Source organism: Borostomias antarcticus, assembly GCF_949987555.1.
Source record: "Borostomias antarcticus genome assembly, chromosome: 12".
Lineage (NCBI taxonomy): Eukaryota > Metazoa > Chordata > Actinopteri > Stomiiformes > Stomiidae > Borostomias > Borostomias antarcticus.
The window spans coordinates 6,080,044-6,094,668 of NC_140245.1; the positions used below are offsets into that span (position 1 = coordinate 6,080,044).

The 14,625-nt window shown below is 42.6% G+C and overlaps 1 protein-coding gene across 5 annotated transcripts in view; it reads left to right on the forward strand.

The window, feature by feature from the left end:
* Window positions 1-788: 788 nt before the first annotated feature.
* Window positions 789-14,625, forward strand: part of asap1a (ArfGAP with SH3 domain, ankyrin repeat and PH domain 1a) — a gene marked incomplete at its 5' end in the record, with an annotated part of 43,368 nt that continues 29,531 nt past the window's right edge. For all 5 annotated transcript variants that reach the window (XM_084447304.1, XM_084447302.1, XM_084447303.1 and 2 more), the window contains one exon: window positions 789-914. In XM_084447304.1, the coding sequence (XP_084303430.1) occupies window positions 789-914 (126 nt within the window). The remainder of the gene's footprint in view (window positions 915-14,625) is intronic.

Consider the following 14,625-nt stretch of genomic DNA (forward strand, 5'->3'; position numbering starts at 1 on the left):
CTCCATGGTGACGCGAGGTTAGTGGGGAGCTATTTGGGCATAGGTGGTAGACTCTAAACAGCAAGACCACAACCACACAGTTTAGCAGATAACTAGGCCTATGATATCTGACAGATGTAATCAGATACTAATCATAGTAACAGGTAGATACGCAATGGAATTGTTGCTCTTTTACTTGGACATGTCTGTCTCCTATCGGTTGGCTGAAGCGAAGCATGCGCAAAGCGCTTCCTTGTTTATTACCGTCATCAACGCGGGGAGGAGGAAAGTGTGCGTCCGTGCGCTAGTGTCAGAAAGCAGATAGCATCAGGGCTAGAAAACAAGGGAAAGGGGAAGGGAAGAGTAAATTAAACAGTTATCGGAGTCTCTAAAATAATTTCATTAACGGAATTGCCTCGCGCTGGCGCATAAACACTTGCAACTGCAAAAATCGTATCCTTATTGGTAAACGCAATGAGGGAATTTGTTATCCGTGCGCAGAATTCGTTTTGGAGAAGCGGGGAAGACAACTGAATCGTTGTTTTTACAGCTGAAAGCGCGCAATTAAAGTGGAGAGAATATAGGGAGCAGGGTAGAATTTGTGTTGTGGTCATACAAGGCAGATAGCCTATTTCACCTTATTATTCGGATAGGCTACCAATTGTATTTCCATTCCACGTCGTAGCCTATGTTTAATATATCCAGGGGTGATAGCCTACCGCTCTGCTCATAATTACTAATTCATGGTACAAAATCAGATTTTTTTTCTTCATCCTTTTTGTCGCTCGGGGCTACTCCTTGGTTAAAGGATGCCAGACCATATCTCGGTGTCCGAGTTTCTCTCGGAAACCACCGAGGACTACAATTCTCCCACGACCTCCAGCTTCACTACCCGGCTGCAGAGCTGTCGGAACACGGTCAACGTCTTGGAGGAGGTAAGGCCCCTTTGAAAACCGCTTGTCATAAGGCAGGCTAGTTTAACTACCTTATAGCCTAAATGTTGTTAGAGTGGCATAAGATACGCGAGCACCATCAAACTCCAGATAGGCCAGATTATAAAACAAATCCCAGATCAATCGCAGTCGCACCACTAGATTCTATAGCGTAGGCTAACGGAACAGCGAACCATTCATAGTGGCCTATGCAATAGAGGCCACACATTTTCCGCAGGGATGAGTGTTGGCATGCGGAAGTGAGGTCAGATTAGCTCAGTCTATTGTTCTGGTATGTAACATAGGCTACTGCGCTTGTTTTGGTAATCACACGCATGTCTAATAATATTTGTTTATCAATTCCACTATCCTTTCATTTCATGTAGCCTATTGTATTCGACACAGAGAACAATGCAAACAACACATTGTATTATACACTCTGTAGCCTACGTGCCAATTTTGTATTTGGGGATACCTCACTGTTGCTTTATTGTGATGTGAATCTTACCATATATTTGGGAGACAGGACAGCCATAGTTGTGAGTGGTCACTCCAACTCTGGGTCAAACATATAAAAGGAAGTATAATCCACATGGGAAGGTTCCAAGGTATAGATATCTGGAATGTCTTATTTCTGATGTGTAACCATGTAGACATTGTTTTAGAATCTTGGTAGTCTGTGTGGATGGGAGTGGCGACGATGAACATAACACTTTTATTTTGATTGAAATATTCATTTCCTGGCCAATCACCTATTTAAATTACACAGTAAAATAATTCCCAAATTCAAATTTATGCCATGGTATTTGATGAGAAACCATCTGGGTTTACCATAAAACCTCCTGATGTTCAAATAGTGTACGCCCTGCTGTTTTCTTAGGCATTGTTGATTTTATGAGGCCACAGTGGCAAAACTGTGACCAATATTTGCCATGCTCAATAGGCTGTCGTCCAATCAAATCCCCAAGCCACCTCAAAACAAGAGCCTGCCATGAGATCCACATCAGCTAATTAGTAAGTGGCGGCAAAATCGTTGGAACGTTAAGGAAGACAGATGGGCTCGTGGTTGCTATGACCCAGTTGCCTTCCCTATTCTATTTATTAATGAATGCACTTCAGTAAATTGGCAAAGCATCACTTACAGTGGTGTGTCCCTTCAGGAAAACCCATGAGAAAAAATAATGGCTGGAAAAACACAAGAAAAACAGTTAGTCATCCACGTCCCATTTTCTCTGTGTATACACTATTTGTATTTCCTTTTATTGACATTTGCTGCGTCTCCCTCTAATTTGTCCTACAAACGATGTTAGTTTTCTCTGTGTGTGGTGAGAAGTTTTCCTTTCCCCCAACCCTCACATCTCCCGTGTTTTGGCCCGAGGGTAGGGAAGAGGTGCATGCTGGTCTTTGGGTGATGGGATACCACGGCCTTATTGTCCTGCACAACCCTCTGTCACCCGTCACATCTAAGGGATTCATTCATCTGGTCTGTAGACATGGTTAATTATGAATGGACAGAGTACATTTTAATGGTGTAACTTGAGGTGAAGGAAGAAAGGAGTCGACTGCAAAATTATTAACTTGGTGGCTGAGTTAGCAGTCATGTCCTGTAAGTAAACCTACCTAAGCACTTAAACATTTACAGTCATCTGTCATTGGACCAACGATCTCATTATTTAAATCACCACCTTATACAGTATTGGATTATTATATCTGTGGTATATTGCCTGCTATCGTACTGTACGTTGATGAATGCCAATGCCACTGTTACAGCAATCCGCAGGGTGTCAGTTATTCACTTACTTCAAAGCATGATTTTCTCAAAATTCCAAACATGGACATTCTGCTCAGTACTATCCTACTGTACTTTCAAGGTTACAAATCTCACAGGGGCCACCAAGCACCCCCGCATAAAACAGCGAGAGTCCCATTATTTACACGGAGGCGAGAAAGGCAAACATGTAAAGTAAAGAAATCCCATCTTATCCTCTGAAGAGTGGAGATGTGTGGTGGCTATATATAGTGGCCCATAGTGTGCTTGTGTAACTATGGAGTATTTTTCATCCCATTGGAGCTGTGGAGGGATGGAGAGAGATTAACCTACTTCTACAAGCCAGTGCTCTGCGCTCACCTGCCCTGCTAGATGGCTCGGCTGACAGGCCGCGGAGGCAGGAAGCATCACGGTGGACGAGGTTGCATCTCCGAGGTCGCCTCCATAGCTTTAGGGGGAATTTCAGCGGAACCACGTTTGCTCAAACGTTGTAGTCTACGCTGTATCTGGGCAAATAACATTGATAAACCCCTCACTCCGATGCATTAGTGGTTTGAATGGGTCAGACTCACTCAAATATCTACTTCGTGCAACTGGTAGGGATCACTTTTGCCCCTAATTATACTGATTGAAGTATTTAGCGAGATAGTAATGGTCATGGAGGTAGCCTATGCTTTTATCAGAATTTGGCCCTTGAATTTATTTTAAAAATACTTTCAACTCAACCCTTGTTGAATCACCGACTTATTGTGAAGGTGTGTTGAATGCTTATTGCAAGATTTTGTAGAGAAAGTCCTCTATGGGTGTGATAGAATAATCAACTTGTCACAGTTGAACATTTTCATAGATGGTGTTTAAACATTTATCTTGATACAGTAGCATCCCAAGTACTTGTTTGCAAATGGTGAATTGAACTGTACTACAGTACGGTAGAGTTGGACAGTATTGTGAATAAGCACCGTGCCACTGTGCCTCTTGACAGTGATTGTTGCTGAAGGAGGGTAGCAGGAGGCCCCGGGTGGGGAGAGGGAACCGAGCTCTAATTTAACACCAGGCTGTGATTTTATAATGATGTCCCCAGTGACCGTGGCTGGCTGGGGCACTCAGCCTCTGGGATGACTCACGCACAGTGTCCTTCTCTCCGGGAACTGACAATTCATCTTTCCTTCCTGTGTGTGTGTTTGTGTGTATTTGTGTGCACATTTTTTGGCGTTAGACCTCATTGTTTATCGTCTAGTTGTTTACCTCTGGTTTTGTAAACGGGGCCAATATGTCTGACACTTGTACCAGACAAAATGGCCACATGACATCACACCCTTCTCATTCAACCTTTATTTAGACAGGGTGTCATTCTGAGACAATTTTGTAAACAAGAAGAAACCAATGCAAAACGGACAATACTGATAGCAATGGTTGTTGGAGGGACAGACAGCAGAGACGAGGAGAGAGGGGTTGGGGGGAGGGGGTAACCGAAAGCAGAGCGGTGATGCTTTTTAAAGAAAATGTTTTTGCTGGGGTTAAACTGATCTCATTTGTATATGCAAATGCATTACTTGGCGTCTTCTAGTAACTAATCAAACAGCCTGTAGCTACTTCCCCTGGAGAAAAGTTGGCAACACTTGAGTCGTTGTGAAGTGGGGGTTTCAGCTCCTCATTAAAGAGCTTGAGCCACGTGAGCCACGTTGCTTTCCGTGCGAGCCCATTTCAACAAACGTGTAGTAAGACCTACTGTACACTATATAAGAAAGCCCAAGACCAAGTTGTCCATGAATTGGCCAATTCACCCTGTCCTGAATTTAAGAATCGACTAAGTGTTTGTATTCCTGATTGTGCACCAAAACCATGACCCCAAAACAGAGATACGTACCAAATCGTGGGTTTAGTGAACCGTTACACCCTTAAGCCCCTGACACACCAGATAATTGGCTGCTGTGAATGTCTGTGAGCATTGTTGATGCAGTGTGTCGCGCACCTTTGGCTATGTCAGAGAATTTTCAGGACGAACCGGGACATCTGAGCATGTCTAATCGGTGTCGGAATGAGCGGGCCCTTCGGGAAAAGAGTAGCCTGGGGCCTATTCACATCGCCGGTCTACAGCGGAACCGAAACCCATGTTGATGTTTTGAAAAATAGATAACTAAATCAATTTGCAGCCCAAAAACGCTGCTAAAGCTAGTACTTATTTACATAATGTAATGGCGAGGTTAATGTAATGGCATCACTACCTATCACACCGACAAAAACGGTAAAAGGAGATGCAAGATACAAGTGATGCACGACGCAAGAAAGAAACTCATGACGTGGACTTTAGCCTATCTATCCAGAGATGACACCTGCGCAGGTCCATTAGAATGAAATAGAAAGTTTATTTGCATAGGTACATTGGAATTCATGTCATCGCTTGTCCTTGCAGTGTCTTATCAGCACTAATCTGTTCATTATTCCAGTCCTAGGTACGCAGCTAGACATTAAAGGTCCCCAAATTGGCAATTTACTATCGTAGTCTAGCAGTCTAATCCTCATCTAGCCTGCTTATCCCATCCTATCATGGATGACTGTGTCTGTCGGCAGTGCAATTAAATAACATTCAAGTATACAGTTGTGCAGTGTCATTTGTTGTTGTCTGTTGTATAGGCAAGAATCTCTGGAAAGGTCCTTGACTGTTGCTGTAGGATCCATCCATGCTTTCACCCATTTTGGGCAGTTTCTCCTCATCTTTCGCCTACGCCTCTTCATCTGTTGTGCAACACAAGGAGCCAGGGCTCTTAACAACAGTGCTAATTTCAATTTATCAGACCTCTTCAATTTACACAAGATAGTAGGACATTCTCAGAGATGACCGTCTATGCTGAGCGAGAGTGCTTTATTTGTAGCAAAACAAACGCTGTGCTGTTAACGGTTTATACATCCGGTGGTCTTCTCTTGATGCAGACTACCACCACCTGGTGGTGTGGAGTTATTTCATCTTATGCAAGCGCAGAAACGTACGCGCTCGTTGGTTGCTGGCTGTTGTTTGCTTGGTGTGTTCAAGTGAAACTTGTCGGCTCTAAAACAAGCAACGTAAGGCGATGTGAGGCGACACAGCAATTTGTCGGTGCTAGTTTGATGCCGGGTTGGTGTCTCAGGGCCTTTAGTCGCCAGTGATGAACTGTGGGACACTATGTTACACTGAATATAGAGGTTTCAGCGTAGAGGAAGCCACATGCATGAAGAAAACTTATTGTACCAAGATCAAGATTCCTTTATTTGTCATATGTAATGTACAGTGTACTGTACAGTAACAGTGAAATGTTGCTGCCGGCTCCAAAATTATGCTTGATGCAGATAAACTCTAGTACTCTATTCCAAATGTACAAATTACGAAAATTACAAAGTTTACAAATTAACACTAATTATACATAAGTACCCTTTCTATACAGAATAAGATGGATTATGTACATGCCATAGGATATGAATAAATAATAATGAATAACCTGGAGGGGGCAGGAGTGGGTTATGCACATGCTATAGCTATAATAAATAATCCGTGAGGGGGGGGGTGGTATGATATTGCGTTGTAAGTGGTTGTGTTATGTACACTGGGTATAGTGGTACTATATGTTAGGTAGAGTCATTCAGGAAAAAGCAGTGGAAAGAAGCTCTTCCTGCGTCTTTCCGTGTTGGCCCTGTGTGCGGTATCTTTTCCCTGACCGTAGCAGAGAGAATGTTGCCTGAGTGGCTGGGGTCTCTCAGGATCCTGTTGGCCTTGGTCTTGCATCTTTTAGAGTAGATGTCTTCAAGGTGCCCCCCCCCCCCCCCAAGGGTACGTTCAGCTGACGGTACCACTCTCTATAGGGACTTTATGTTAGTGTGGGACGCCCTCGTGATCGATACCTGTGTGTTGGCTCACACGGCACCGATTTTCTGGCTGGCAGCTGGTGTCTCTGGCAGTGGCCATCCTCATTATTCTGACTGCTATTTTCTCACTCACCCTTGGTGACTCCCCATACAGATGCTTGTTGCTAACATGCTCGTTCTTGTAGATGTTAAGTACTGCACGCAGCATTCTGGTGTAGCACCCATCTACGGACTTCTGCAGGGTGGGCTTCAGTTATCCATGATAGGATGGGAGAAGTAGCATTCCAGCATTCACAGCCATATAGGAGAATGGACTCTATCGTTGCATAGAAGAAGCCTAGTTTGATTTGTCAGGGGAGATTGGAGTTCCATACATTGGCCATGCTGTATGTTGAAAATACACTAAGGCATGTTGTGTGAAATGTTTACATTATTGTATCAGGTTTGTCTTTGATAGCTTCCTAGGATAGTGACTCTTCTGTGAAGAGTCATTATCTAACAACTAACCACACAGATAAATCAGATTGTATCTCTATGGGATGTAGGCCTACCTAAAATCTAAATGCTCTATAGACATCTGGAAGCAAGCCATTACAATTATGAGCAATTATTAATTAGCATTGATTGTGTTACTGCCACATCTTAAATTTAAGCAATAACACATGAGAAGCTGTGTTCCGATACTCATGACTCACAGCTTTTTATCCAACAAGTTACAGCATCAGGAAAGATTATAGGATAAATTCAGACTATTTTAGTGTGTTTACATCGATTTAGTGAACTCCGCCAAGAGATGTGGTTCCTAAAACTATCACGTTGCTACGGAGTATCAAATGATGAACCTATTCCCTGGAGGAACAGTGATAACATCCAATAGTTAACATGGGTTTGGAACAGTAAGTAAAATGGAAAATGTCCGTTACCTTTTCTTTCAGCAAGTTTCCCACCTTTGGATACAGTATGATCTAGTATTCCTAACAACCAAAGCTAATGCCGTACCCGACCAGCCTAGCTAGCCATGAGTGAAGTGTAGGCTACTGCATATTTGCTGTGCAACATATCAACTGACCAGTTGTCAAAACTAATTGCCAACAAACGGGTTATGCCAGACAGCTATTATTCCCAAATAAATGTGACTCTTGTTTGGTACGTAATATTAATCTGCCTGGTACAGTAATCAAATCACTGTAGCTAGTTTATAGAGCTCTAAGTATTGTGATATCGAGATATTCTCCCACAATTAATTTGTTTGTTTCGTTCAGCACAGCACTTCAGCAGCATGCAGGCTAGGCAGAGACAACAGACATTTCTAATCTAGCATTAATGCATCTCTCACTGATGCGACATACAGTTGTGTTTTGAAAAATTGTAGCAAGGGGGCATCCTGGAATGGTAACATCTGATGAATTTGTGCGGATTGTAACAATCGAAAGTACACTGCCAGTGGCAAAGTGATGCATTTGAAGGTGATTTAACCATTCTAAACTGTTCATGTATCATGGATATATGCATGGTTCAGAATTCCGCGTGTCCAATCACAATGCCCAGTTGGAACTACCTGCTAACAGGATATACAATAATCTGAAGATTGATCAGACCTTTTGCTGCTTGGAGTTTGGATAAATAAATTATACTTGCACTACCACTAGCAGATGGCTTTTTACAAGATTTTCCTCAAGTTGAGTAGTGTACTGAAGTCCACCCCTCCTTCCAGATTATTCACACCTGTCAGAATGAGCAATGGTATTTTGCCACAGAAGATCATGGCATCTACTATTCTTTCTAAATTAAAAATGTGTTATTCATTTGATACCTGAGAGGAAGACAAAGGCAATGTTCTCTATTATTCATTGGAGTGGCTGATAAATTATACACAAAGCTTTAATGACCGATATTTCTGCATCCAAAATAGCACTCATATAATGCATTTTCTCCACAAGTGCTGTAAGTTGGCCATGACAGCCTGCCTGCTGTTGCCATAGCAATGTCTTGGGCTCTAGGATTGGTGAACATTTGTCATTATGTTGTAGGTCTCATTTAGGAGTGAGTCACCCGTGACTCCCTTGTGTGTGTGTGTTTGTGTGTATGTATATTTGTTGATGGCAAAAATGTACAGACATTGTAAATTGTAAAGACCTGTTTCATTATAGTATTTTGTTCTCATCTTCTGCCCTATGAGACAGTAGGAGAGTGCAATGCTACTTATGATGCAGTATGTTGCATCAGTTTAGACACATACTGTACAAATCATGTTCTCTGGCTGTGTGTGTGTGGCTGTGTGTGTGTGTGTGTGTACTGTAAGTCTGTGTAAAAGAGTTGTGTTACTCATCCTGTTAATCATTAATGCCACAAAGACTCATCTAGGATGATAATGGTTTTGCTGGCTCAATTCAGATTTCTTTCTTTTGTACCCTGAGGCACAGATGGCCGTGCCAATGTAGGCTAACGACAATCTGGCCAGGGGGGCTGCCAGCAGGGCTCGCTCGTGCCAATAACCAGAACATTTATCAAAATGCAAGTATAAAAGCTTTTGCTTGTCTGGGAAGTGTTGAGGTGGGAGAGACGGAGAACGACGTCACCCACGAGGGGACCGAGATACAGTAGACAACAGCTGGGAACAAAGATGGAGGTTAGCTAGCCTTGTTTGTCAAATCAGTTAGATAACAACACACTACGTGAGATTTTGTGTATACAAAATAGGTTGCGTGTCCTCATATAAGAGTTGGGGAATACTGTATGTTCGACTGAATTAATGAGTCACAAATAAGACAGAAATGCTAATAAAACAGTATTACTAAAGTTTCATCTGCTGTTCACGACCCTTGGAGCGAACTGGAGGTAGGGGTGAGTGGTACGAGTTCACGAGCCGAGAAAACAAGTTGTGAGTGGCGTTCCAGTTAAAACTGCGAGTAGTATTGGGTGAATTGCGACTTCATGAGCCAAATGGAACGCAGCATTAGCTATCTTGCCAGTGGAAAAAAATCTGTAATCACCGGTTCCTCCGAATCGTCAGGTGTTTGTGAGGGATCAGCATCTCTCCTCATCTACTGTGATGTGTTTACCTCCTTCTCGTCTTGCTTTTCCTTTGCTTAGTCGTCATATTCTGTCCTTTCTAGTACGTTCTTGGGAAGTAGTAACAAGGAGAAGTATAAAATTAAAACACAATTTTCAATGGCAGGGGTAGAGTTTGTCTATAAAGCACCGTCGCTCAGGTGAAGTCACAGTAAGCTCATTCAGTTACATTTGGCAGCAACATAAATGTGCACCACCCTTCTAGTCTGCGGAACCCTGAGGGATTTTTGATATTAATGCAGCTGCAAGTATTGGAAGTAATTGAGTCTCTGAATCAGCATCTTTTAATAGGGCTTAGTTTTAGGGCCTCATGTTTCCTTGAGGTAGATTGTCCACACTGAGATTGGAAGCTTGTAGGTTCAATTCCGAACCGAGACATATCATTATCAGATAAACCGTCTAAAATTCATATAAATGAACATCTGTCATATCAAATGCCTCACTCTACAGAAAAAGGAATTGTAAAAACATTGTTTAATTGTCAAGATTGTATCCATGTAATACTTGAATGGCTCAATAAAGAGGTAGTTCAATTACCCCTGGCCTTTTATCCAGACTGCTTTTCACAGTAACTTGTACAGGTGTGTTAGTACTGTAAGTCTGGATTTCTAAGTGTGTGTAACAATATTTGTAATAAATAAATAAATAAAAATAAACATGGAGAGTTGCCTCATGAGTTAAGTGGATGAGTCAGGAAATGATTGGTGGATTTGTGTTGAGTAGCGAGTTCAGGCAGGCAGGGAGAGGAAGGACTATGGAGGGCACAGGGCTCTCTCTGGGCTGTAGCCTAATGGCCTCATCTCCAGGGATAATGTAACTGGACTGGATAAAGGATGGATATTGGAAATGCGCCCAGTAGTTTGTTTAAAAAAAAAAGAAGGAATGTGTCCGTGCTGTGCTTAAATCATCAGTCATCGTAGTATGGTTAGCACTTAGCATGTCTCTCACATGATCTATCTAAACAGCAGAAACTATAGGCCACTACAGGCCCTGTGTCTTAATGAGACAAGATTACTTGTAGTAAAAACACAGGTTATACTTGAAAGCATGAGGTGCCTCTGGTTTGACTCAGTTTGCACTCATAAGACTGTTCTATCGGTTTCATTGTATTGGGGATATAAAATCAAACTCATCTCAAGCATTTAACAGAATAAAACATGTACTGTAGCCTACTATTTGACTAAGGCCTGAAGATAAAATGAAATTAGATATGTACTCTTATTTACTGTCTTAGGCAAGACCGCTTCGGGAATGTGCGGATCCTTTGTAGCCGGGCTCAGCTGGACTCAGCTGTGGTTGACCGGTCTGACATGGTCGTGACTTTGTTGGGGGGACAGTGGCCGTGCCAGACGACGCTGCTGCTGAGGCACACAAGCCCAAGTGTCCTACGCTCAAGTGCGGTCGCCAAGCGCAACGCATGCATGGTTATCTACTTTTTTGCAGAGCAAGAAGATCTGACAGTGATTCAGTTGAATTTTTCAGTTCAATGTGTCTGACTCATTAGCAGTTTCTCAAAATTACTCTGTTGCTGAGATTCTTGCATCGACGTGAGTTGAGTCGGAAAAAAAGTATTGAATTGTTATCTGTGTGGAAAACTTATTTTTGAATATCCCACTCTGTGTAATACTACCTCTCTCAATGCAACAATGTTTATTGGCTAATAGTATCTTGTATCTACTAACACTTGTACAGTTTGTGGTTTGATGATTTGTCTTGATTAATATAGTGTATTTCTTTACCTTACATTTAACCATATTAGCCTAATTGAGGATGAATTATCCCTCTTAAAACCCCTGAATGAAATAGCAGCCCTAATAGCCAGCATCTAACATCATCCAACAACCAGCCTATATATTTGTAGTCATATCATTCAGATTAAACACTGGTTAAAATCATTCATGTCAGATTAACTCACAAGTGTGTACTGGAGCAGGAAGTACATGGTGAGAACGCTGTCTCTGCTCTCATTGTCTAGTGAGCCGCTGCTCTGAGGTGTTGACACTATACTTTCTACAGCCCTGTCTTGCCCAAAGTGATGCTAATGTCTGAAGACATCCAGTTGGCTAGATGTGCCTCTGCAGAAAATGGAGATCACCAACCAGAATTAGAGAAACCTGCTAGGTCACGTTGGAGCAGTTACAACAGGAGAATTAAATGTTGAATAGAGCTTTTTCATCGGTTACTCTTTTATCAGTAGCCTACTAGTGCACAGTGCCTGTGGAACCATCGTAGTTGTTTTGCACGTTCTATTGTTCAATTTAAACGGCTTTTAAAGAATGTTCAAAAACTGTTTGCGTTATATATTATAAAAAACATGGCAACGGAAGCATTTGTAGGCCTACTTACAGCCACTGCTGTGAAGTTTACAATAGTTAGCAAAGAAGGAAATTCAAAGAGAACCGAGGACCGATCGCTCTAGACTGCAGGCTTTATGTGATCAGTGGAATTCCACAGCGCTCTGTGTTGTGTTGAACGGAGCCTGACACTCACCCTTCACGCTCAGAGTAAGGGGGAGGCACACACTTCCAGTTTTAATTGTAGTGTCCTTCCTCACTAAGCATTGATAAAATTTTACAAAACAAAGTTTTTTTATTTGACAAACATGGGCGCTGAAACACTAAAATGAACTAAATGGGTTTTTAAAAAGCGACATGACTGTGGGGATGGTGGTCAAGTAATACTGTACAACAGTGAATGACCGACATATACCCGAACACCGAGTAACACCGATAACTGCGGCAACCCTAAAACATTCCATGTTCCACTTGTGTTATAACTTAAACCTCTAAGGTATTGTTATGTAGTTAATACTTCACGTACACCTAAGGATGAATCAGATTTTGATTTACAAAGTGCATATTCGATGTGTTCTGTGCAATCTGCAATATTGGATTAACTGTAGGCTAACTTCTTTTTCATTAGCAATGTTGACAAAGAAGCTAAAGGTCTGTACCATTTAGATGAAGAGCGCGCTTTTCATACTTTGAAGTGTTGGAGCACTCCTTGACCTTGATCTGTGACCTTTAGGCTGAGTATTTCTCTGGGGGGAAAGACATGGTACTGCATCTCCCATAATTTGATTTAAATATGCATCTGGTAGAAGCTTGTTTGATCTTCTTCAGATGGACTCCCAGTATCATTAAAGATTAAAGGAAAATGAATAGATTAAAAAAGGTTCATATTTCCTACAGTATGTAAACATTGGATATGAAACGTGTGTGAGAGAGTTAGAGTAGTGAAATGAGTGTGTGCGCGCGTGTTTATGGATGTATGTATTTGGTGTCAAAGACATGCTGTTTTCTCCCCTTCCCTAGGGAATCCCTACCTGTGTGTGTCTGTGTTTTGTTCATTAGTTTTCTGGATACGGAAATACAGTATCAAACATCCTGGGTTGTGGATCATAACATACCCCCAAGTTTAGCTGTTATTCTCACAACATGCTGACACATCTTGCTATGAGTTTCAATGAAGCTCAGTGAACTCTCAACCATTTTATTGTTGCGCACAACTATACAGACCAATCTACACAACCATTATGACCTTAAACACGTTGCCAAATCAAGTCTTGTCTTTGCAACCTCCTCTCATAACAGACCACGAAAGTCCAACCCCAGCGCTTTTCTGTTCCCAAACCACTTGTGTAAAGTGTGCCATTTTTGGCTCGGCCGAAAGGGAAAGCTGTAATCCTGTGAAGGTTTAGTGTTTCTCTTCGATGATAGCTGGTGCGTCAGGCCTTGAGTTGACTCAGCTGTACACATGGCAGTGTGTGCGTGTGTCCGTGTGTGTGTGTGTGTGGGGGGGGGGTTGCGCTACACTGCTTTTTGGCAGCTGCCCCTTGGGTAAAGGTTTAGTTTGGCCCTGTGAACGTGTCCCGGAGAGTTGGAGGCATAAAAAGAGAGGGATATGGAGGAATCATTGAGGAAAATAAGCACAAGGATTTGACGAGGGGACAGCAGGAAAGGCTAATGACAGAGCAAGGAGAGGGAGAGGAAGAGAACGGGATAGAAAAACGAAGGGGTGGTGGGAGAATGAACCGGAAGAGTGATGGAGAAGTGAGAGAGAGAGAGAAAGACAGGGAGAGAGTTAGTGAGCGAGTGAACAATCGCGCTAAAGGCTAAACACAGGGTTTCAAAAAGTGGCCTCGTTGAGGACATTCTCTCACATTGCGTGTGTGTGTGATGTGCATGTGAGATGTTTCCCAGCTAGTGTGCTCTGACCGCATGGCTTGGCAGCGAGCTGTGTATTCAGCTGCAACTGCGTGGCTTTTGTGCGAAGGTGCACACATGAGCAGCCTTTTGTCTGAGCAACTGTAGTTGAGAGGGCCAAACGGAACCCCTCTCACTTGGTAAAGCCAGCCACTCCCATGACATCATCTAATATTTTGTAATTTTAGCAGTTTTATATCTTTTATGCAATTTGACTGGACACACAGGGAATGTTTTCATGGTGTGTGTGTGTGTGTTAGGGCTGTCAAATAAATACTCGAACTTCGACTAGTCGTCAACTTTGGGGGGGGGGGAATGCGTCATCGATCTATCTATATATCTCTCTATCTATCCATCCATCCATCCATCCATCCATCCATCCATCCATCCATCCATCCATCCATCCATCCATCCATCCATCCATCCATCCATCCATCCATCCATCCATCCATCCATCCATCCATCCATCCATCCATCCATCCGGCGAGAAAATACCTTAGACCTAACTACTTAGGTAAGATCCAAGCGCGTCTCGACAGCCAGCAGGCAATATTATACACAAGCACTGAATACGTACTGTGTAGCCCTGAGGTTCTACTGCCATAGGCTGTCATTTAAAAGGTGACAGTTGTAAGAGAAGCCAGGACAAAAAGGGATGTTGGGACAGACAGTGAGCGCATCTCTGCTATGTGATGACATTGGTAAATGGACTGCACTTATATAGCACTTTTATCCAAAGCGCTTTACAATGAAGGCCTCTCATTCACCCATTCACACACACATTCACACACACATTCACACACCAATGGTGGCAGCTGCCATGCAAGGCGCT